The sequence below is a fragment of the Cyanistes caeruleus genome, chromosome 2 (assembly GCF_971803275.1).
Source record: "Cyanistes caeruleus chromosome 2, bCyaCae1.hap1.1, whole genome shotgun sequence".
NCBI lineage: Eukaryota > Metazoa > Chordata > Aves > Passeriformes > Paridae > Cyanistes > Cyanistes caeruleus.
The window spans coordinates 66,535,496-66,556,881 of NC_141702.1; the positions used below are offsets into that span (position 1 = coordinate 66,535,496).

The following is a 21,386-nucleotide window of genomic DNA, read 5'->3' on the forward strand; positions in this document are numbered from 1 at the left end:
TGATGCAGAGAAGCATCTCCATCCACTCTATTGACACGTTGTCTCACAAATGTGGCAGCAGCACTTCATTCATCAGCGCTGGGTGGGCCGTGTGCTCGGCGGGTGGAGGGTGAGATTTAGTCTTTCTCTAGGCAGTTTAAGAAACTGATTATGAAAATGCAGATATTCCTGCTTTAGTCAAAATGGCCTGCTATGATGCTATTTCTTTAAGAAACTTAGATTGCTTTACTAGAATGGGAATGTCTCCTTTAAAATTTGCAGGAACAAAGTAGCAGGATTGTTTCTTCTGTAGGCTGTTCCAAGATGCAGGAAATTGCTTTCTCCATTCTGGGCTTTAACTTGACAGTCAGATATAATTATTTTTCTTGTAGTTTGGTAACCCACTAATGGAACTTTTGCTTTATTTAGCTATCATTCCAGAAACTGAGAAAACTGCTTAAAAATAGATATCAAAAGAGACCAGATCCCACAAAAACAGACAGCCATTAATATGCATGTCACCCTACTATGCTGAGTCTTTCTTTGTTGGTTGTGCAATCTACTCCTTCCTTTACCCATTGCCTTTGTTTTCTTACTTTATTCCTTGTTTAGATTTCATGTAGTACTGTTATTCTCTGTTTTTTTTCTTGAGAAAATTTCTAGCAGATTGTGGCTGTTATAGCTGTATGGGAACAGACTGTTTTGGTCGAGTTATTTATTTGAATTGGGACTCTCTAAAGCCCCCTCCTTGTCATCAATGTAATAGAGATGTTCCGACAGTGTATCAGTCATTACTGGGGTGACAGAAAGCAGAGTGTAGTTCTGGAGATGCCCTTACAGTGAAAGACACTGAGCTTTAAACTCTCCTCACAGATGTGCAGAGCTGTACTAGCCATGCCTAACTCCCTTGCATGCTTAATAGGCTTTTTTTGCCTATAAATCCCCATGTGCCATTGAGATACTGGATCTTGGTAGTAGAGCTGGATTTAATGGGAAGCCTGGATGTCTCCAATTTATCTCACAGCTCCAGCCCTCAGTGTTGCTTATGGGGGTGGGTGGGGTGTACTACTGCTGCCACCCTGGCAAAAGCAGCAGAGGGAAAAGATCTCCCTGCCCAGCACCCAGAAACAGGCTCAGAGCTGGGGCTTTGTCTCCAGAGCTCTGACAGCAGCATGGCCATGCAACGTATGAAGTAAACAAACCAACAATACAGGCATTTTTGTACATAATAGGTCTATTATTCTTCCTGACAGCATGACTCAGAATTTGAGTTGTCATTCTTTGTATTGTTCCGTATTTAAAAAGAAAGAGAAAGCAGAACAAGGAATAATACAAATGAGACAGCCTGGGGCTTGTGCTTGCCTATAGGATATTCTTAAGGTTCTGTTGGCACTACAAATTGGAACCATTTTGTAACCAGGTCCCTGAACCCAGCTGTATTCTTAAAGCAGTCAGGCCTTAAAGTCTGACACACTGGTGTGGTTGATTCACCCAGGACTATTATGCAGCCCAGTATACAGGAAACCATAACCAATCACTTACCAAGATTAATTCATTGATCACTCAATGTACATAGTTTTCCTTAGCAGGCCGATGTGGTTTGCAGTCATTCAAGTGTGCATTAATGCCCTCTCCTTTTCAGCCCTAGGTGAGGTTTAGGCAGGAAGATGCTGTCTGGGCTGCAGCAGGGATGCACACTGCTGCTCCTGGGCACTCTGAGCAGGAGCCCTGTCAGTGGCAGGATGCCAGGCTGGATTCTGCCCTGTCTGTCCCTGCTAGGCAGTGGCGTCTGGCAGGAGCCCATGGCCAGAAGGCTGCTGGAAAGGTGCATGAACCTGTCAGGGATTTCAGACAGCAGTTTGTTGCAACCCTAACTCAGTAAACCTTAAAAAAAAAAATGCATTTGATGAATTTTGTGCTCTTTCTGGTTCTTTGGACTGGAAATCCATACTGGACACAGAAAAGCCAAGATGGATTCTGAGAGATAGCCTTTTCTTCCTTACTCCAGCAGAGGCTGGCTATGCCTGAAAAGCAGTCCATGGGCTTGCTGAAGTATCTGGGTGGGGATGTTTCACAAAGATGCATCGAAAGAATATGGAGTTACACACACCTGAAAGCACACAAACTCCCTTCCAAGGGGTAAGAATTTTGGCTTATCTGCATGGTAACCTCCTCACCTGGCCAAGTCTTCTGGAGCATTCCCTTGGCTGGGGGAGGTATGGCTGCAGGGAAGCCCTGCATGAGGGAGAGATGAGAGAGGGTCTGTTGAAGCCCTCACATTCTTCTCACACTGATTTTTTTCAGCTCTGGGCAGCCATAGCAAGGGAAAAGTAATAAAACCATCATGACTGAAATGAGATGCACTGTTACCATAATCAAATTAGCAATCTTGATCATGCTTTGGGAAAGAGTACAGCAGGAAGACTAGGTAGAAAATTGCTCTGTGTTTAAAAATTGTTAGTTAATGACTGTTTGTGTGAAAAACATAATTTCTTGAGTTGTTCCATATGATTTCTGTTTTTATCTCTACACTTCTGGTTTTCTAGGGAGAGATGTGGCATAAATCCTTATTCCACTTTTTAAGACTGTGTGTAAACCTCAGTTTAGCTGGGCAGCCTGGAAGGCCTTTCATTCCGCTAGACACCGTTTCTGTTTACACATCTGTAGCATTTAAACATTGCAGGATTGTTTAAATGCATTTAACATTTAATGCATTTATGTTTATGTTTAAATGTATAAACAATGCATAGATTTTGTTTAAAGGCATAAACATTGCATGACAAACTCAGTTCATGGTCTTAAATAATTGAGGGATTTGGCCTGAAGCAAATAAACTGACAGTGGAGGAATTAAGGGGAGCCATAGAATATCTCTCCATTATTGACAGGTAGTAGATAACAGAGTAACTTTATTGGCAGATAAATGAATAAATGACTGAAAGTCATATCTATTAATGGCAAGCAGCACACATCTTCCCCACTTAGTCTCTTGATACAGTTTGTGAAGTCAAATGTGAAGTTTGCCTGGATGCCCAGGAATGCCTCTTGCCTCCCTCTTGCAGCAGGAGGTGGGAAAATGGAGTGGACAAGCAGCAAGGAGAAGAGGAGAGAAGGAGGAGGAGGCTTGAAGCACTCTGGTAGGCAAGTCAGATGCAATTAAAAAGTTTTTGACGGAGAGACGTGGAAAACTGAGGAAGCAAGCTCACAAAGGGCACTCAGGAAGAGAGGCAAACGGGAGCAGACACAGATTATGCTACAGGAGGGCATTAAAATGTCCTGGTCAGGAGATGTGGAGGGAGAACATAAGGGAGCACACAAATATTTCATCTAGAGCAGACTTTGGGAACCAGTGAGGATCAAGGGATGGAGACACAACAAGAGGAAAACAGTCACACGAGTTAATGCCTCATGCTCACAGACCCAGGTACCTGGAGGCGCTAGAGAAGTCCACATTGGAGGACATAGGGTACACTATGCTGGCATGGGAACACCATGGTCAGCTGCAGGAACTTCTTGTGTGGCCCTGGGAGAAGTTCAGTTCCTTTCTCCCCATGTCTTTATTGTCTGAGCCATAGTAAAGGCAGCATATGCAGTGAGACTGTCCTCAGCAGTGCACTACACAAGACTGATGGCAATACAATTTCTTCAGGAAATATATTATACATTTGTTATTTTCAATGAATGTAAAATGGGAGAACCAGCTAAAGGTAATTTACTGGCTTACTTCCTACTCATATTTAAAATTTGGAAGCTTAAGCCTTTTCTTTCTGGTGCTGTGGCTGTTCAGCAGAGGTTGTAAAGCTTTGCTTTCAGTGGGGAAATTGATCAGCTTGAAAACAGAAAACTGTCTCTGTCTGACACTGCCATACAAATAAAACAGAGTTCAGTGCATACTGTTCTTTTTGTCCCTTTTATGCCATAGATTTTCTAGAGTGGGGTGGTTGTACCACATTTGTGAATGAGCGCTCATTTCTAATTGGATATTTGTTATTAAACATTTATAAAGTTCACAAACATATGAAACATATGGAAGTCTTGCTAAGAAGTATTTAGTCCCTTCGTGACTATATACAAACATTTGAATACTTGAATCAGACTGAATCATGAGGTTAAAAATAGATTGGTAAAGTTTTCAAATTTACTTTCTAAATTTTAAACCCTATGGAGGCATATGGAAGATTTTAAAGTTAGCTCGCTTTAATCTTTTTTTCTGATACCAGGAGGAGTAAACAAGGGGGGTTTCTTTCCTTTTCTTTTAATGAAAACAGGAGATTCTCAAGACCTGAAATGAAGCCCTGAGAAGAGGCAACAGCTTGTTTCCTGCTTCCTTCCCGTTTTGTTTCTGCCAGTGACCCTCAGTTGCTGGGCTCAGCCTCCCACCCTCCTGCACCCTCATTCCACATGCTGTCCTTTCCGTGGTGCTTCTGCCTCTCACCACCCATGGACAGTTGGCATTGTGCTTGGATGGGCTAAGGCTGCTCCTGCTCACTTTGGCCACAAGGCCATTGCCACTGAATGTAAATGTGGGTGTAAATCCCAGTTCTGGACTGTGAGGATAGAGGCTGTTTGTGATATGCATCTCACCTAATCTCAGCCCTCATTCCTCTTCCCACAGCAGCAGGGATGGTTGGTGGGGTTGGCACGTTGTGCAATTCTAGCTTGTGCTGTTTCTCCCTGTAATACTGAGGTTAGGCCCTCTTTGTCCTCATAGGAGTGTAGCAGAACCAGACCCTCCAGGAACTGCCCTATTTAATACCTGCAGATGAAAAGGAGCTGGAAAGAGCTGCTACTAGAGCACAGCTTTGCTTTGCAAACGCAGGAATTATTGAGTTGCAAAGGTGAGCTTATGCAAGTAATGGAGTATAGGGCAATTATTTAAAATCAACATAGTCACCATCATCTGTCGAAAGTGGTTTTCAGCCACTTCTGGTACTTCAAAACAACAGTGCCATTTTTGCTCTTCTAAGAAAGATATCAAGACATTTTTAACCTGAAAGGGTGAGGTCTGAGAGCATGACTGACTTACAATAGTGTGGTGGGACATATGGCACTCCATCTCAGAATCATTTTTCCTCCTTTGAACTTGTAGTGATATGTCTTTGATAGATTATTTTGGTTTTTTAATTTGCTTCAAAATAGTGCTAAAAAGGTATTGTAGAAAATTATACTTAGGAATCTTGCTAAGGGCCTAACATTTAAAATCTTTCATGAGTGTGTGTGGGCAGATGCCTAAGAGAAATTTTTCTGTGTATGTATACGTAGGAACAAGTCATACTTTTTAACATGTTTTCTTGCTTTCTGCATTCCAAGCTCACTTTCATCAGTGCAGCTACAAAGCTTCTGCTGGTTTCAGTTCTAGATAAGATTCAGAGGGCCGCAACGAATTGGCTGTACAATCCTTATCAGCCGTTTTCATAACTGGCAGAACTCGGGTTGGTCCAGTCTGGAGGGGAAGCTGTGAAGGGACCAGCCTGGGCTGGGCCAAAGCTGCAATCTCTGGGTGAGGGGTGCCCTCAAGGTGATGCTGGAGTGCTGCTGGGGAGCAGGGCTGGCTGATGATCCCTTCTCAAGCTGGAGAACCCGTGTATTCCAGGCACAGATCTGCCATCCCAGTGCTCTGGCAGTCAGTGTTAGCAGCAGCCGGCAGGTGGTGGTGGAAGTGACACATGTCTAGCAGGAAAGGAAGAAGGTGTTTTCAAAGGGGGGGCTGCAGCCAGACAACTGCAGCTGGGTGCTTCTGCCTCTGTTTGAAATGTAGTGCTGGGGAGTCAGCAAGGCCTTTGGCTCAGCTCCTCTGAGCCTTTGTATGTGCCCATCAATATACTTTTTCGTATTTTAAGGAGTGGTTACTCAGCATTTTTAGGACACATGGCTCTTCCTCGGGAATGGGACTGTTCGGCTTGCCTATGCTTTTCATCTGGAGTATGAAGTACTGCTTTGATTGCTGATGGGATTTTTTCCCCTTCCTGGGTTTGGAAGTTGATGGAGAAGTGAGAGGCACAAATACTTTGGAGAATAGTCTAGGCTGTAAAGAAGAATAAACTTGATAATCCCTGTCAAGGCAGTTGCTGTTCATCAGTGTCCGATGGTAAGTCACTGAGATCACTCCATCTTCATATATTTCTGTATTGTATCTTCGAACTACAGACAACATTGATGCCTTTTAGAAATCTATCATATAGTTAATTGTAGCTGAATTTCATAGTTCCTGGCATTGAATATTTGATTGAAAATAGTTACTTTCAAACTGGTTTCACCTGAGAAATATAAGCAGTACAGTTCTGCTGCTTCCTGTCTTCTTATCACAAAAGGTAAGAAATTAAATTAGACAGTTAATTATCATTATAGGTAAGATTTAGGTGTTGGTTTATACTCTTAATTTATCCCTTAGAATAAAATATGAACGTGAGGAATGTTTAAATTGAAAGGAAACAGAGTGATAAATACAAAGTTTGAGCAGTATGATGTGGATGAAGTTAGTCATGCAGGATACTGTTTCCTCTCTCTGCTTTAAATACTAGTGAAACCTTTTCTTGAATTTAGCTTGAATTCAGGTTGCTTTCCATTTGTTACATCTTCTAATTAGTCACCTATTGACATTGTTTCGGAGGCAACAGGAACTGAATGTTGTTCCTATGTGTTCACTTGGTTTAGATCTAATTTTCTGTTCAGGGCACCCGTATGGGAGAACATAAAAAAACCTCAATGATTCATTGGGTGGCTGAAGCTGTTAGTACTCCCCAGGGATGGTGCAAGAAATGAAATCTCAATTAAGAGTGACTTTCCCTTACAAAGTGAAGCCTTTGAATCAGAGCATACCTCTGAGCCTTTTGTCTGCCAAATGGGTGGGGGTAATTCAGTTGAGAAAATGCAGTCAAGATGTGAAAAAAAGTGCCTGGGGGCATCCAAGGCCTGTTTCCAATGATGCACGGATGTTAGCAACATGCTGAGCTTTAAGATCCCAGAGCACAATACGACTGAATATTCCCTTCTCAGTCTCTGGGAATTAAATTAGGTGTCAAACCAAAGGCCTTTAGGGAACTAAAATCAGAAAATGTTTGGTTTTCAGTTGGAACTTTTACATAACTTACAAACTTTCTGTGTGTGAAAGCTTATGATAAAATGGTTCTTTGCTGGCATTGGAATGAGGACTTGTCACTATTTTAATGGCAGTGCCTTTTGTATAAGCCAGTTGTAACTTTTAACTCAGAAACTTCAAAAAAATTCAGACTATACTTTAGCAAAATGAATTCTAAACATTTTGAAAGTATAATGTGTACTTTACAGTGTATACACTTTATAATAGATGGTATAAAATTGATCTTAAGATTAATTGATCAATTAAGATCTTAAGACCGCTGTTACAACTAAATAAGTGGATTTCCACAATCTCACATATTCTGTTACATAAGAATTTTAAATGGAGGAAAAAAAAAAAGAGGACTGAAGCTAAATGTGTATTCCTCTGAAAGGACAAAGTACAGAAAATCAATAAAAGTGATTTCACTTCAATATATTGTAGGGGTGCTATACATTTGATTTAAATGAATTTGAAATACACCACTTATACAAATATCTTGTATGAAGGTATCACTATGGAGGGAGGGATCTCTCAAGTGTAGATTGTCTGTTTTAAGACAAAATAATAAAACAAATAAAGAAACTGGATCTTATTCTATTCTTTATATTTTATGAAGAACATCTTTAGTGCCTTCAATATTGTTCTTATAGGCTGCTGTAAATAGGTAGTATTCTTGATCTCAGCTACTCAAGCTTAGGTTAGGCTGCCTGAATAATGAGAATTCTCCTGTAAGCAATTCTCCCCCAATACATTTTTTGTTCCTTTTAATGCTCAGTGGATTTTCTTCAGTATTTGAAATATGCTGAAATTTTATTTTCATGCACTCTAAAATCAAAAGGACTAAAAATCTCTGTTTTCCTCACCATTTCCATTTAAAAAAAAAAAGTATGCCTATATGATTTCATGTGTTTATAGGGGGGGCAAGGAAACGTGAACTGTCATAAATTTTTAGGTTGAAGATCTTTCAACTGAGCTAGTGGTAACTCCCAGGCAGTTGGTTTTTTTCAAAGGACATGTTTTGTAGACCTAATAACTAGGCCTCTAGGTTATTTAAGGTGCTCTCCTCTGGACTCTTCATTGAGATTTTTTTGAAGTGCAGTGTCAGGAATGAGTCTCATAGCCCAGATGATGGAGGTCTTGCAGTGCTGAGGAGAGCAAAAGATTTATTTTATGTGCCATCTGTTACTAAATCTTTATGTAATGGTTGCTTTTCTATGACAGCAAGAAAGAAGTTGACTCATGCTCAGCCTGAAGCCTGCAGATCCTTTTGTGAGAGCTGCCACAGGGCCAGCTGTCTCCCATGCCCTGCTCATCCTCCTAACTTATTTCTTCCCAAGTGAAGTATTTTGCAACAATATGTCCTTTTTGCATACTGCTTCCCTTTGTCTTAGCCCATTTCTCCAATTTCCATATCCATCTGTGTATCTAATCTGCTCTCTGTTACTCCTGCAGCTCCTTCTAGCTTTCTGAAGTCTGAAAACTCAGAAATCAGGTTGCATCATCCTCATCAACAGACATGGTCCTCTCTTACTCATGGTTTTTAGTGCTTTCTGCTGTCCTCTGCAGGCTCAGGCACTTCTTGCAGATTTCTCCTGAGTACCATGATCTGGAGAGGATGGTCACTGAGGCCCCAGAAAAGCTTCAAAGTGGATGTCTTGGATTCAAAATATGAATAGTTCCTAAACAAGTATGCTGTAAAAATATTGAATAGTGTCAAAATGTCTTGATGCATCTTTCAAGTTTGATGAGGAATTACTGACAAGTACTTTTTCATGTTGTTTCCCTGTCCTGCACAGTTTCATGTAGATCATTCTCTTCATGAATATGCCATGCGAAGCAGCTTTATAAAAACAAAGCTATATCTTAGTTGCTTCCTTCTTATTTGTAAGGTGTATTATTGAACACAAATTAACATTATTTGACAATAATTCACAAAGTTTTTCACAATGGCAAGTGACCTCAAAATCTTTATGTGCATACAAAATAATATGTGTGATCCATATTTTTTCCTGCAAATTTAGGTCAGACTGAAAGGTCGGTGGGGTCCCTGTGAAACCTACTTCTGGCTTATAGAGATAAACATTTACTTGCCTTTTCTTTGTCTTCTGCACTGTTGTGCCTGGATCTGTGCTACTGACCTCTCCAGACTTGTGTGGAAGAGGATTTTGCTGTCCATGACTATGACAGCCAGAGGGCAGAGACAGCATCAACCCAGACAGCACCAGTGACCTCTCTAGGAGTGAGAGGACTCAGTCTCTCTCTGCCTGTCTCATGCCCAAACTGCATATGCCATGACCAGTTCCTCTCACATATCAAAAATACACTTAGTGGCCTGTGGTGTTTCTGTTTCAGCAGCATTCAGGTAGTCAGGTCTTTCTGCTAGCAGCAGGTTCTGCTGTGTGTGATACTATTCAGGAAAAAATCTTTATTCAACCTGACTACCTGATGTAGTCATCTGTAGTAGATGTTGAAGAGTATCAGAACCTTTGCTATCTTCCTCCCTTATTAATGTCCCCAAACTAACTGGCCTTTCTGAGTTTGGTATGAATTTAAGTTAGCTCTGAAATACAACTGCAGTTTCTCTTGTAAGTTAAATCTCTCAATTTTTTGAGCACTAAGACATCCTGGTTTATTCTTCATGGCTATTTTATTAACACACACTTGTAACATGATGCCCAGAGTTTGCTATTGGTTCTTGTCCCTTTTGTGACCTTTCAGTGAACTCCAGTATCTCTTTTCCCCTCTTCCCCTCTTCATAGTTTGTGCTCTTTTTTTCCCTTTTTCCATCACTTCCCTGGGTTTTGACTGTTAGTCTGCATTGTTTTAGTTGAGAGGGGAGAATTTAGTTCACTTTGTTGTTTTCTGTCTTTCTTCACTAGATGGATAACAGCAGAATAGCAGGGAATCTGTCGTGGAGCCATTATTCTGTGATCAAAGAAGTCAAAGCATTCTTGACAGTGTCTTCCACATAGCCTGTGCATGCAGCCCCATCATGTCCATATGTGTGCCCACATGTCTATGTGTGCCCCTCTCTGCCTGGTGTTTTACTTGAGTTGGTAGGGTCTAAGGTGATGCTGAGGCAGCCCCTGCACCTTCTTGCTTGGCCCAATTATTGTCCAAATTTGTCCCACTTTCCCTAGGAAACCTCCATTTTTTGAAGAGGGGCTTTCCATCCTTCCTGAAAGAGACCAGAGCTCTGGATAGATAGCAGGAGGTCACTGCTATCACCTGAGCACCTGGAGAGGAGCAGGAGCACTTCCCACACAGGCAGGGCATGCCTGGCCTCCTGATAAATTGAAGAGCAAACAACAGCAAGGGAAGAAAATCAAGATCCTAACCTAGGGAAACAAACTTCTAAATATTTATTTTAAGAACCTGGGAGAAAGATCTTGTGATGTCTTAAAAGTGTTTGTCATTTCCTTGAAAATATTGTGGCCACCTCCACCACTTGATTGCTCCTTCCTTCCTTACCTTATAGATGGTGCATTTTAGTGCAGTGTACATGTACTTGAGGGCCTCTGTGCTACTTAGTCACCTGACTCCTTGGACTTTGCCATGAGAACTGGTTACTAAACTGTCCCAGAAGCAGCAATTGTCCCACATACGTTTTGCTTGCAACAATTTCCACAGACTAGCTGTGGTTACCATTAGTTCTTATCATTAAATGGCACTCCTTGCACGTTTAACCATTAATCTGACACCATAACTTTTCTAGTTGGTTTCAGACTCTCAGCATCAGAAGTTATTTGCAACTTCTCTGTATTCCTGAAGATGTTTAGGCACAGATGCAAATCAGTGTGGTAGATTTAATTCTATTAAAAACTTAAGAAATTTTCTTAATGACTTTATAAGGACTTCATTAGGATACTTAGTAAGGTCTCAGAAGTCCATGAACCACAAGCGGAAAACCACAGCTTCAGATACAATCTGTTGGAAATTAGTGGTGAATTCAGAGTGTTTGTTACCTGCATTGCTGCTAGTAAACAAGAGGAAGCATCTACTATCTATTTAAGCAGCAAAGATTAGCAGCAGAGGTTTCAAAAGCAGTCAGTTTACTCCACTGATGCTGACCTGGAAAGGCCTCCAGGATCTAGATTATTCTAAATGCCTTGTTTCTCATTCCACCCTTTCACCATATAGTTTTCATTATGGGGAAACACGAAATCCAGAAAGATGTAAGAGCCTGAAATGAAGAGATATTGCTGTAAATCATAGAAACCTAGGTTAGTGCAGTTGTAGTTAAATACTCTGTGGTTGTTCATCTTTTGTACAGTGCCAGTAAATTATAACCATGGGTCCCTATGAGGTAGTACCCACTACTTCCATAATTATCATTAGTATAATTTTGCATGGAAAATACTATTGAAATGTAACTCTCTGTCCCTGTGCTACCCTCCACAATGATCACAGTGCTGATAAAATTCTACCAACTATGATACTTTTAGTTTTAGTGTATCAAGTTTCCTTGCAAAAAGACTTCAAAAATATTTGATATTTCAGCTTGTTCTGAAACTCTGCATGCACTTTATAGTACAAAATTATTACTTTCCAGCAAGTACTTCCATGTCTTTACATGATTTTACAGGACTTTCTTACAGAGCATTTCCCTTTCCCATTTACAAGAGTGTCTCCTTTCAGCTGCTTATTTTCTCCCGTTGTTGCTGTAATATTTTAGCAGGTTTATTTCTTTTATACTTCATTGTATAAAATTTGTACAGCAAAATAGATAATTTCCTAAAATATCTTTGCTTTCCTAGAGTCATGGAGCATGTGATGTGCAGTCTGTACTGGTGCATGATTATTTACAGCACAAGGAGTACAGACAGTGTGGTCCAGTTGGCAGTGCCCTGAACCACAACTTTGGAAGACCCTGATTTCCTTTTTGGCTCAATTACTTATTTGCTGTGTTTCTCATTGCAGATAACTTGAATTTTGTGCATTTTCACCCTCTATTTCTGACTCAGATGTAGAGTGAAAATGTTTTTAATCTATAAGCAATGTTTAGTAGAATATGACAGATATTGTTCTTTAGGTGATTCTGTAATAAATACTCAATGCACGTTAAGTAATATTAGAAAAGGTACCAAAACATCTTAGAAAGTGAAACAACATAGGTGATCTATTTGGGCAAACATTTGTCACAAAATTTCATCATGGTCCCACTACTTCTAATTTCCTACTTCTGTATTTACTCCTGCACTATTTATTTCTGGACTTTTCAGAAGCTTAAGTGTAAACAAAAGCTCCCATTTTACTTCTTATTTTCCTCTGACTTCGGTAACTCTAATTTTGGTAACATTGTCTCATTATTACTGCAAGAATTGTAACATCTTGACTTCTGGGTGGCTGGCATTGTAGCAGTTTGGGCAAGTTGCTTTGAAAAGAGGGAACTCCCTTTTACAGCTGCCAAGGTAATTTTCAGCTATGATAAAGTCAAACCACTGATGATTTTATATTGAGTTTTGTTTTAACAGAGAAGATGGTCATACCAAGGTGGAAAAAAGCTCTTTTCAGAAGCCTGGGTCATAACTTTGTATCCATGTCATCACTAATTTTCTGTTTTGTGCAAATTTCATTAGTCTTCAGACATTTTAAAGCAAGCAGAAATGGCGAATGCTGAGAGGCTGCAGGAAAGGAGTGCTGGGATTTCTGCCTGTTCAGTGCAGCAGGGAGAACCCTGCCTGGATATTGAAGGAGAATTGCTGTTCCTTTGCAATGCTTTTGTTTCCAGGGAAATGAGTGGGTGAATTATGATCGACATTGTACCTTTTGCAATACACAAACTTAGAATTTACTACAAATGTGTTTAGACCCTCCTGGCAGGGAAATGAGATACATAAAGAGTAAATTATCAACTTAATTCTTCCTTCAAAATTTGTAGTTGAGGAGAGGGAATGTTTTCCTGTCAGTGGAGTCATTAGCTATAGTTTTTGTACCTTCAAAGTTATAACAAAGCTGACTGACTTTTGTGGTATGGCAAATGTGTGGAAAGGGTTTCTCTTTTTTCACCTTCTGATATAAAATACTACTGCAAAAAAACCCACAAAAATTCCAAATTTCCAAAGTACATTTGCTGCAGAAAGCTCTAGCACAAAGAGGTCTTTGTTTCACAGGAGTATTTAAATCTGTAGTAAACTCTTGCACTTTTGTGTTTGGGTTTTTGTTTTTTTTTTTTCTTCCCCAGACAGGTGCCATGGAGTTCTTTGACATTTGTAGAGCAGATGGGATGCCATTTTACTGTTGTATCTAATTGACAGAACCTTACATACATTCTCCATGCATCCTGCTTTGGAAAGTGTGGGCCCTGGAGTTTTTAGCACTTTTTTCCTCAGCAGCAGTAGCTCACTGCTGGATGAAGAGTGAGAGCGATAACTCACTAACTGGCCTGTGAAACCTCTTGGAAATTCCTAATTTCTTGGTGCTGAATTTGCCATATTGTCTGGGTGGTCACTTGCTGTTGATTTGGCTACCACACATTGTATTAGGCATAGCCACAGATGTTACTGTGTGCATGTATTCTAATATAAATAGCAGCACTGTCTGTGAAATCCTGTAATGACAGACATAATTGAGTATGTGTAAAAAACACAAAGATGTCTGTGAAATGCTGTCTCTGGAGATGTGTGAATGCACACATCTCTCGATGCTTCCTTCCCATCTCAGACTCCCAGTGAAGGGATTTTGCAAATGTCCAGTTTTGGGATTCCGGAAACAGTGAGGGTCTTATTTCCAAAAGGCTGGTGGATGACAAGGTCTCAGAGAAGAAAAGACGTCCCAATTTTTTCTGCTGATCTTGGCATGCCACCCTCACGCTCAATTCTTGCACACAGGGTGCGTCTCATATGAAAAAAACATAGTAACTGTTCTGAGTGTAGCTTCTCCTAAAAGATGTATGCTCCCTGGCAGGTCTGGTTTACACAAGAAAACCACATTTGCAATGTGCTTCCAGCATTTAAGTTCTGAAAGATACGTATGTTTCCCCAGCAATCGCTCTTTGGAAAAAGCAGGTGATGATTTCACTTTCAGAATGGTATCTGTAATTAATAGTGATCATCACTGGATATGACCAAGAGGGGTAGGAATATCCAAACAAGTATTTAATGCATTTCAGTTAGGGTATAAATGAACAAATAAAGCCCTTGCCCATGAGCAGCTGTAATTTTTAGGATTATTCTTACGAAGCATATTGAGTTTGAGATTCTTGGCTTCCTTGTGCAGCAGCCTGTCCCTCTGGCAACTGCCATCCTCAGACATATCAGTTACACACTGCCACAGCCACTCAAACATCTTGTGCAAATGTTAATATTAAAAGCAGGCCAGGTGCTGCAAACTCTAGGACAGATCTTCAGTTCAGTAGAAAAATCATTGGATTGCCTGTATAAGAATACCAGTAGCCTGTATAAAAATTCTCCAGTTCTCCAGGTGACAATGCTTTTTTTTTTTCTGTGGCACTGGCATGCAAAGCATTTCAATGTCTTTGTGGTATCCTTGGTACCTGCAAACTCTAACTTGCAGCATTGTATCTTGGCTTTTTGGCATGAGTGCCACTCAGACATGCTTTGGAGTAGGTGCTGGCCGCTGTGCAAATGGCTTTCACAGTCTGGTTTTAAAGAATTTAATTTTTAAAAAATATTTATTAAAAAAAAACAACAAACTGAAGAATCTTAAGAGGTTATGTAGCCAATTCCAAGTGGAAGATTCCAGAGTGGAATCAGTTGTACCAAAATAATAGGATGTTGGGAGGCTCTCAAGAACAGGTTAGACAGTGATGAAGGCACCACACTGACCCCAGGCAATCAATTCCATTACTTTTATGAACCTTGCAGTTAGAAAACTTTTTCTAGTGTTTAACGAACATTACCCCAGCTGCAATTAAACCTGTTCATTCTTGCCCTATGCCCAAGAGATAGAGAAGTTTGTCTTTCTTAGTGAAGCTAAGGTTTTACATATTTGAAAATTATTATCCTATTCTCTGGTAATCTTCTTTTGTCTTGGATAGACCATCCTCATTCTTTCAATTTCTGCTTGTAAACATCTCATTTATGTGGTTGTCTTCTAGATTTTCTCTCATTAGTCCATGTCAGTCTTGACATCTAGGGCAAACTGGGTCAAAGCACAACCCAGAACTCTGGCTGACAGCTTGAGCTTGGTGGGCAGTGCACAGATTGCTACGTCTTGCACATGTATCCTAGTGGCTGTACTTGGTATGTCCTGCTATGAAACTTGCTCTTCTGCATCAAGATGACTTCTTTTGATGCATGTTCAGGAGCTATTTTCAAGCACTCTGAGCTGTCTATCATCTGTAAATTTAATTAACATATTCTCTATTCTACTCACCAATCTGTTAATTAAAATATTGAAAAACAGATCCCAGCAAAACCTCACTCAATACATATTTTCCCTTTGGTGCCAACCACTGAAAACTAATCTCTGAAAGTGTTTCTTTCCACCAGTTGTGTACCACCTTATAATGGCATCAGCTGTGTTGAATAAAGTAGAAACCTCATTAAATTGAATATGTATTCCAGCTGCTCTTACTTCTTATCCACTACCAATTACCCTCCAAAGTAGGAAATTAGATTGATTTGACAAAATTAATTCTTGTCAAATCCATTTGGCTGTTTAAAACTCTTACAGGATAATAGGGTGGAAAAAGAAACATTATATAACTCATTTGTGTGTCTTTCCAGCCCCGTGCTTGCCCTCCCTTAGCCTTCTTGAGCTCTCTTCTTCATGAGCCCTCATTTGTAATTACTGTGGCACAGGAGTGAGAACAAGAGATGGAGACAGCAGTCATTATTACTGCCAAAATCCTTGTACCTTGAAGCCAAGCCTGGGTATTCTTGGATGAAAATGAGCAGATTAAGCTTATTTGAAACCACCAGGCTCACTAAGTACTCTAATACTGTTTAGCCCTTCGACACTGCCCTGAATTTTCTGTCATACCTGAAGCCTTTTACAAACCTTTCTCATGCATCCATATAAAACAATCCAGCTGTTTAACCTCTGTTACCTGTGTACATACACACTTCTTTTGGAAATGGGTGCTAAAGTATTTAAAACCTGTTTCTCCCTTGCTGAAATCTATTTACAGATCAGGATAATACTGGGCATGTTTGGCGGTCCTTTGAATTATTTTCTGTTTGCAAACAAACATAAACACTAGCTAGGCAAGTACAGGCAATAGAAAGCATACTTTTAAATCATGTTTTGTACACTGAAAACTGTTTAAAGTAACTATCCAAGAGGATAATTATATTTCCTTTCTATTCATAAGAAGTCCATAACTATTAGTATGTATATTTGGAAAATGTTAGGAGTTAAAAAGGTATCACAACACTTGGAGAATGCTTTCAGAAGGTAAGGAATTTGTCTTTTTGACAAGCTAAAAGGCAGTCTTTTCTTAGATCTGTCTGCACATGCAGTTTATATATACAAATATAATAAATAAATAATAATATACAATAATATAATAATTTTTATCTCTAGGAGTTTTAGATTTCTATATAAACCTCTGAAATTTGGTGAGTAATGAAAATTGTCCACATGAGACCCAATATCTTGCTGACATCTTACTGTGTGCTTATGTATTCCCTAAATGCCTCATGTGTTACCATGGGAAACCTAAGGGCCACATAGGCTTTTCAGACTTCTAAACAATTGCTCAGATAGCATACCTCTTAGAGTCATCCCCTAAAACCACCCAAAATAATTCATGGAGCTGCAAGGCATGTGAAATTAAGTCATGGATTGTATCTAGCCCAAAGCCTAGTGGCCTCACCGCCCATCCCTGCTGCTGCCTCCTCAGCGGTAGGGACAGCAAATACACACTGAATCCATAAGGTCACTTGGCTTATCCCTAAGACACAGGCTTACTACTGCTCTCTTATATTCCCCATACTAATAAAGCACATTTTTTCATTCCTTTTAATTCCCCTTCACATATTCTGTCCCCAGTGACACACAGCAAGGACCAAAATGACCAGTTTGTATACACAAATAATGTCATAGTTTTGTGAGCCAGTATTTCAGGACTTAAAAACACATACATTTATCTCATGGCCCTGAGTTACACCCTCTTGAGCTTTCTTCTGCAATCTGGCTTTCCCCTTGGTGTTTACACACCCTTCATGCTTTCAGATAATTGCTGCATCCTTTCCCTTCCCTTTAACCTTCATCTAGACAAGCAACAGTTAGTTCTTTGTTTAAATTTATTCTCACAAATCACATCTTCCAACAGAAGTCAAAAGGAACATGTGATGCACTTCTGGGATCAAGTGTATTAGTAATTTTCAAAAACCCAAGTTTCAATTACTCTCTGTTAGTCATATGCTGCTGCAGGATACATATTTTACTGAAGCAGCATATTTGGCCTTGTAAAACAGAATTGCCTAATTATTAAATCTTTGAAAATGAAAATCCTTTTTTTATTTCCTGAGAACTAGAGCTACCAGCCTACTCTACATATACTTAAACAAAAAAAACTTCCCTGTAAAACTTCATCAACATGGAGCCATTGCAGTAAGCTCACTGCCCTCAAGGGCTGTTTTATCATCATTGATGCAGTTGGTTGAGTTGTGGAGGGTAAATTCCTCCCACTCACACCACCACAGTCACAATAATCCTTCTGTTCGTGAACTTCCCAAAATATTTATTGAGAGAATAGCTCGGAGGTATGTTTTCAGCAATGCTTAAGCCTGTTTTCACTTGTCTTTCTTTTCTTTTTTTTTTTTTTTCTTTTTTTTTTTAATTACATTTTGGAAGGGGGTTGGCCAGTGCTTAAAAGCTGGAGTCTTAGATAGATGGCTTCTTCTCATTTTAATTACTTTGACAGACACCTCTCCTTTCCAGCTGAGCTACCCTAACTTGAAGCAGCTGCTCCTTGGAATTACTCCCCCTCCTCACTGTGTTGCAGAAGTAATAAGTGTCTCATGCCCCTTCAATTAATTTATGGACTTGAAGTGAAGTGTGGGCCTGCTTGTATAGAGATGTTTTCTCTTTTTCTCTAGTATTTAGTGAAGTTTTATGAAGTGAAATATGCCATTAACAATATAGGAAAAAAGAAATGTACAGATTGGATACGATTCTCCACTTCTTTCAAAGCTCTTGTTAGTGAGTTCAAAGCAGGTTTTATTATATTTTTCCATGGCAATTTGAAACTCTGATTTGAGAGAGAGTCCAGAGTGATTGATGGTACAGCTTGCTGGGCAGTGAAGAATAAGGCTTCTCTAGAGGAGCACAGACTCTGTGCATCAAGCTCATGCCTGTGTTTACAGCCACAGCTCAAATGAATACTTGTCATCTTGACTACATTGTCAGAGTCTTTTGAATGCTCCAGATTTCATCACTGGCTTGATGATTTATTTAACATCCTAGCACCTGCAGCCAGTGATGTAAAAGTTTCAATTTGCTGCTGTTTTTTAAATAACGGAAATGTAAATTCCAGGTTTTATTTTTCAATAAAAGGATGAAGATGTGATCTAAGTGCACCCTAATGACTTAGATAATTGAAGCTGAAGCACTCCAAAAGTCCTACTTTTAAAATTTCGCTATATTTAAATGGAAGTGTAATACTCAGGTGCCTGACATCTGTGATTTTTGAACACTAATCATTACAACAGAAACTGCAACACAACTGCTTTCCTGCTTGATGGTCAACTGCCATTTGTTTTTCCATCAACTTTCTCTTTATATACATATCTGGGCTTGCTGCATGGCACACAGGTTAGCCAGGGGCACAGCTCTGACATGGGGAGGACACCCATGTTTTAGTCAGATGTGGTGCTTTGGAGAATGGGCAGAAGGCATTTAAAAGGAAAGATAGGGCAGCTGTTTGGAAAGTAGGGGAAGAGAGGTAATGAGAGCTGTTTCTAGGAAGATACAATAAGCATCATGTCTGAGGTGCATACATTTTTGTCTTAAAAATTTGTGCTAGTCACAAAGTGAGTAGTAATATAGGTGCCACTCTGTGAGACTGGCATTCTCTGTTGATGCTCTTCTCATCTTACCACAGCTAATTTGGAGTGATATTTATATCAGCACTGAGCACCTCTGAAATACACAGTTACCACACACTACTGAGTTGTATCTTATGCCACTTTTATGATCTGCTTTAGGATGAGATCATCAGGCTCCTTTTCATTAGTAATTTACTAAGAGTTTCAACAAAGGAATCAAAGGACAGGCTGAAGTTCTATTCCTAGTTTTCAGGCTAGCTTTTCACCTTTTTTATTTCCACAGTTATAAAATTATTTGGGAGAAGATCAGCCAAAGGACACTGAGCTAAGTACTTCTATCTCTATGACCTTTGTAAGTCTCTTACAAAAGGATTTGTATACATCCCTTCTGGCCTATGAAAACAATTCAATCTGTTGAGCAGCCTTTTGTGAATGACAGTGCAGAGACTACCCCTAGGTATCTCAAAGGATGCTGAACTCCTTTCTGAAAAAATAACTAAGGTTTAGAAAACATTTTGTAAAAAAGTGCTGCAGAAAGCTAAGAAAAAGGTGAATGCTGACTGTTTCAATGTTGACATTAAAACTGGCTTTGCTGTGCAGGTAGAGAAGAAGGGATGCTGAGTTTAGGTGGAAAAAGTAAAAGTAACATGAAGAACAAGAGTCTTAGTAATTTCTGGAAAATCTCCAGATGGTGCCTGATATTGTGGGAAGCAGTTAGAGTCTTGATCTGCAGGCACTTCTGGAATGGATTGATGTGCACCAAAACAGGATCATGGCTGTGGTTTCCCTCAGGATATGTGTTCCTCCCCAGTCATGCTCCAGCTCCCAGAGCCCCTTCTCTGGCTGAGCTAGTGCTACTGCCTCCCAGTCAAGAAATGTGATGCTGTGCTCCGTAAGACGGGAACTGGGCAGGATATGAGAGGCCTCTGTGGAGCATATCTCTGGGCAGGAAGGGAAGGATGTGAACCTTTCCTTTCTCCTTATGAGTCAAAAGATATCCTTCCAAGAGAGCTGTGATGCTTGGTGTGTTTAGATTTCTTTTCCTTATATGATTTGTCATGTAAATTCAGCTACTGTATTTTAAATGAAGCCTGACAAGCTTCACAGTACTATGTCTACTGAGTGTGGTGCTAGCCCAAAATACTAAGACTACAGGAATAATTTCCCTGGGCACATGTCTCTCCCACTTTCTAATTTTTTAATCTAGTAGAATACTGGTATTTAGGGGAATGATAGATTAGGTGTAATGTGTAGAGTTCAGACTCTTATCAGAATAAAGCAATTTGTTGTTCCTAACTGTGTTCTACTGATAGAATTAAACAGACTTAACTCCATCTGGTTTGTGTTGGGCATATGAGTGTGCTGCTCTCGTTGGGATGTACTGCTTTAGTCAGGAGGCTGGCAGTAAGATGGGGAGCTGACAGCTAAACCTCTAAAAGAATAGATAATGATTTCTGACCATACAGCATATAGTATGTGATCTAAATAGCATCCGTTTTAAATCCGTTGGATAAGTACTGTCTTTATCGCTTCTAACATCAGGAACGTTTTATTTTCTATAGTTGTCTGACGGGCAGAGGGTGCTGAAACATGATCCTTTTGGAATATATAGAAGTCTGATGTGCAAATGGATGGATCATGGATGCATGGTGGATCTTGTACTCTCTCATAGTTTATGCATGTACATTTTAGGAGAGTCTGGGACAGTGATAGCCTGTTTCTCAGATCGACTGATGGGTCAGGTGTGTGGGTCTCCATTCTATCCCACAGCAGAGAACAGTTTCTTATGCAGCTGTTGGCATGTCTGCTTTCTGTTGAAGAGCAGCTGCTGGCCCCTTTGGCTAATACAGGTGATCCCTACTCCAAAGGATCATGCTACCAGAAATAATAATACTACTTAAACAGTTCTTAAGGAAAATTATTCAAAAATTGAATTCCGGGGAGAGGAAAAATAAATTATATTTTAGAAGGGCTTTAAAAAAATGTAGCAAGGACAACGAGATAAAATTGTTTTAAGATGGATCTTGATGAGTTGATGGAATGGAGCCTACAACCACTAAGAGTTACACTTCCAAACAAAGACTGTGATGTAAAACTTTGCGTGTTTCAATTTGATGACCTCCACCAAACAGGGAGAGGGAGAGAGCTGAAAAGTGATGCAATCACTGGTAATAGTGTGTTCCATTGTAATGTGCTTGTGTTAAGAGTTTTAGGGCTTTGGCAGGTCACCTGTAGGAGCCAGCTGGAATTTTTATTTCTCCCTTTCCCTGCAGCCTCTCTGCATACAATGGCTTGCTTATTTATTTCTCTGAGGCTTTGATGTTCTGATTTGGACTTGATCTACTGGGCAGGGTGTTGTTAGTGATGTTG

General features: G+C 39.9%; 1 protein-coding gene across 10 annotated transcripts in view; it reads left to right on the plus strand.

Annotated features, from left to right (window-relative positions):
* SASH1 (SAM and SH3 domain containing 1) overlaps positions 1 to 21,386 on the plus strand; it is a 533,280-nt gene that overhangs the window by 386,806 nt on the left and 125,088 nt on the right. Inside the window, exon 1 of one of the 10 annotated variants that reach the window (XM_086877622.1) lies at positions 5,399 to 6,066. The exons of 8 other annotated variants lie outside the window; for them this stretch is intronic. In XM_086877622.1, the coding sequence (XP_086733748.1) occupies positions 6,064 to 6,066 (3 nt within the window). In that variant the 5' untranslated portion in view covers positions 5,399 to 6,063. Of the gene's footprint in view, positions 1 to 5,398; positions 6,067 to 21,386 lie in introns of those variants that run through there. One more of the 10 variants, XM_086877623.1, reaches the window with a different exon arrangement.